The sequence below is a fragment of the Panicum virgatum genome, chromosome 5K (assembly GCF_016808335.1).
Source record: "Panicum virgatum strain AP13 chromosome 5K, P.virgatum_v5, whole genome shotgun sequence".
Classification (NCBI taxonomy): domain Eukaryota; kingdom Viridiplantae; phylum Streptophyta; class Magnoliopsida; order Poales; family Poaceae; genus Panicum; species Panicum virgatum.
Window position 1 is genome coordinate 37,782,788 of NC_053140.1, and position 3,020 is coordinate 37,785,807.

At 40.9% G+C, this 3,020-nt stretch overlaps 1 protein-coding gene across 1 annotated transcript; it reads left to right on the forward strand.

Annotated features, from left to right (window-relative positions):
* The first annotated feature begins 1,418 nt into the window (after window positions 1–1,418).
* LOC120709910 (plant cysteine oxidase 2-like) lies at window positions 1,419–2,833 on the forward strand. The gene is made up of 4 exons (XM_039995537.1): window positions 1,419–1,563; window positions 2,110–2,225; window positions 2,337–2,493; window positions 2,586–2,833. The coding sequence occupies exons 1-4, from the start codon at window positions 1,419–1,421 to the stop codon at window positions 2,831–2,833; spliced, it is 666 nt and encodes a 221-aa protein (XP_039851471.1).
* Window positions 2,834–3,020: the final 187 nt, after the last annotated feature.

Consider the following 3,020-nt stretch of genomic DNA (forward strand, 5'->3'; position numbering starts at 1 on the left):
CATTAACCGAGACGTCATGTTAAGGTTGCCCGCCTCGGTTAATTGATTTCGCGAGGCGGTTTTTTATAACCGCCTTGGTTAATAAAAAATAACCACCTCGGTTAATGCTGACCATTAACCGAGACGGTTTTTTTTCTGCCCGCCTCCGAGCTGATTTTTAAGTGACTCGCAAAATAGAATTTTGTAGTAGTGACCTCTAGTGTGCAGTCAATGGGCCATCATTTGATCCCACATGTTGGTCTTGCATGGCCCGACCTCCTCCTGTTGTTATGCTAGGGCCTATCTAATCAGTCTGTGCTAGACCGGGACTGGGCCATGACCTAACCCACCTGTTTGGCCATCTAGCTCCTGCTATGAGTATAATGACAAGCGTTAGGATTTACGCTAGCTAATGGATGTCATGGAAATAAAGAAAAGGAAATCAGGTGAGTTGGTTGTATTTTCCAGCATATCAAGATGTAATATATCTTTAAGATATAAGTCGATAGAACTAGATTTAAAATAATTATCGACAATATACGATGCGTCAATATAAACCATAAGATCGACTTATTATTTTATTCATGTTTCAGCCCATATGAATATAATATTAAAAGAATCACACCACTCATACACTCCGCTAACAATAACCCATAGTTTTCGCTATCTATTGCCGCCCCAAAGAGTCAGGGCATTAAAGTCATCATACCACCAATATCGCTAACAATATCCCATAGTTTATTTGGGTTGAGATCCTCTGCAATCGACTATAGACACTGCCATGTGGGTCCAATAGACAATAGGGCCCACGTGCAGTGGCCCTATCACTCTGCAGTTGACCACAGAGGATCCGCTCTAGTTTATTTGCTTAAAAAATATCCCATAGTTTACAATATCTATTGCCGCCCAAAAGGACCTAGAGTTCTGTATATATACCCCTACCTTGGCCTCTCTTATTTGCATCCATTCCAATCACATTTCCTTCTTCCACTCAACTACGTGATCTCAGGACAAGAGGTGCATTGTTTGCTTGTTGTTTTTCTAGCCCTGGGCTCACCTGACCAGAAAAAATCAAGGTTCGTTGTTTACTTGTTGGCTACTTCAGTTTGTAAGCATTTGAGCTTTCCTTTGTCACGCCAAGTGAGCTAAATACTCTCACTACCAAGGCTAACATCATTCAGCAAAACAAGGTGAGCCTTGTACCTGAGAGAACGAAACATACCACCATTCTACCTAAATAGTTTTGTGAGTTCTTATATAATCTTGCATGACATTATTAGCATTCCTTTATTATTAGTACAAATTATACATTCATTTCAGGTTGAATTCAAGCTGCTACAAAGATGCCTCTGCAAGGGAGTAAGATTGCTAGCAAGTCTGCATCCTTATTAGCATCTTCATCCTCAAACAGGAGACGCCGCCGTGGAGTCGACCGATCAATGTCTCGCATGATATCAACACCAACAAATACAACAACGAGCACAATCCAGAAGATCTACGACATCTCCAGGGATGTCTTTGCGGCGGCCACTCCAGGATTTGTGCCACTACCAAGTGATGTGGAACATCTCACTAGGTCCCTCGGTACGTTGCACATTGATTTTTTTACCATTCTATAAATGATGTCATTAATTAGTCCCAGCTTTGCATTTCTTGTATGCGGTCCGAGTCTAGAAGGTAGGAAAGGGAAGGAAAATGGGGCACACACAATGGGATGAATAGAAAGTGTACGGAACATTCATTTAGTTATGTTGGTTTTGTTTCCTCAATGGGGGACCAATGGTTTTTGCACCTAATGTTTCTATTTTCGCATGGTATATCCTTCAATGCATTCATCAATCATATAGTTTTATATGTGAACTGCACTTGTGCATGGACCACATCCACGTCCATTGTTCCCATGAACTTAAGAATAGTAACAAATACCATTTTCTTGATTTTTTTTGTGATATATCACTCATTCGGAATGCATGGTTATAGAGTTTACTACCATCACAATGGGAAGTTGCACAAGATGTGATTTGGTACCACGTAATCCATTGATTTACACCTTTATAACTTTGTCCTTGTGTATGCAGATAGCATGTGACACTACAAACGCCATTTATAAGTTTAACCTTGTGCATGCAGATAGCCTGATGCTACAGGATATTGGCCTTGATGCAAGCATGTCATGCTTTACAGCAAATCCCCAAGACAATCCCAAAGTGACATATATACACTTTGCGGAATCTCCAACACTCTCGGTGAATTAAGTTTTTTTTTTGCATTCTTTCATGACGAGATCTTACAAATTTTGAAAATTTTCACACCAGTTAAATTTGAATGAGTTCACATAATAAACGACTATTCCACAGTTTTGTGCCTTCTGCTTTCCGCAATCTGCTGTGATCCCACTCCATGACCACCCTGGGATGACTGTATTCAGTAAGATCCTTCTCGGTTCCATGCACATAAAGTCATATGACTGGGTCACAACTTTTGATAGCAACGAGGTCACAAGAATGCCGAATGGTAAGTATCTAATATAATTATCTAAACAAAATGAACCTTACTAATTATAGCTAATTAAATACTAAAATGCTCCCTCTGAACTAAAAACATAGGTGCTCGTCTGGCCAAGTTGAACACCGATGCCATATTTGATGCCACATCGAAGACTGTGGTGTTGTACCCAGAGGATGGAGGGAACCTCCACTGTTTCAGTGCAGTGTCGCCTTGTGTGGTACTTGATGTCATGGGTCCTCCCTACCGCCCAGAAGAAGGAAGGGATTGCTCCTACTACGGTGTGTCACGTGTTGCTTCTAGATCTACATATGCTAGTGATTTCTTCTTATCCTTTTTCCATAACTAAAATAGTTTAAGTTAATGGTCTTTTGCTTTACCAGCAGATAGCGAAGTTGTGCGTGTAGGTGGGGATGGGCAATATGCTTGGCTTAATAAAGTGCCCCGGACCTTTGAAATGAATGGCTTCCCTATGCACATAAATATTCGGATGTGAGTTCTTAGCAAGCGAGGCTCATAGATTCATGGTTGGTCCA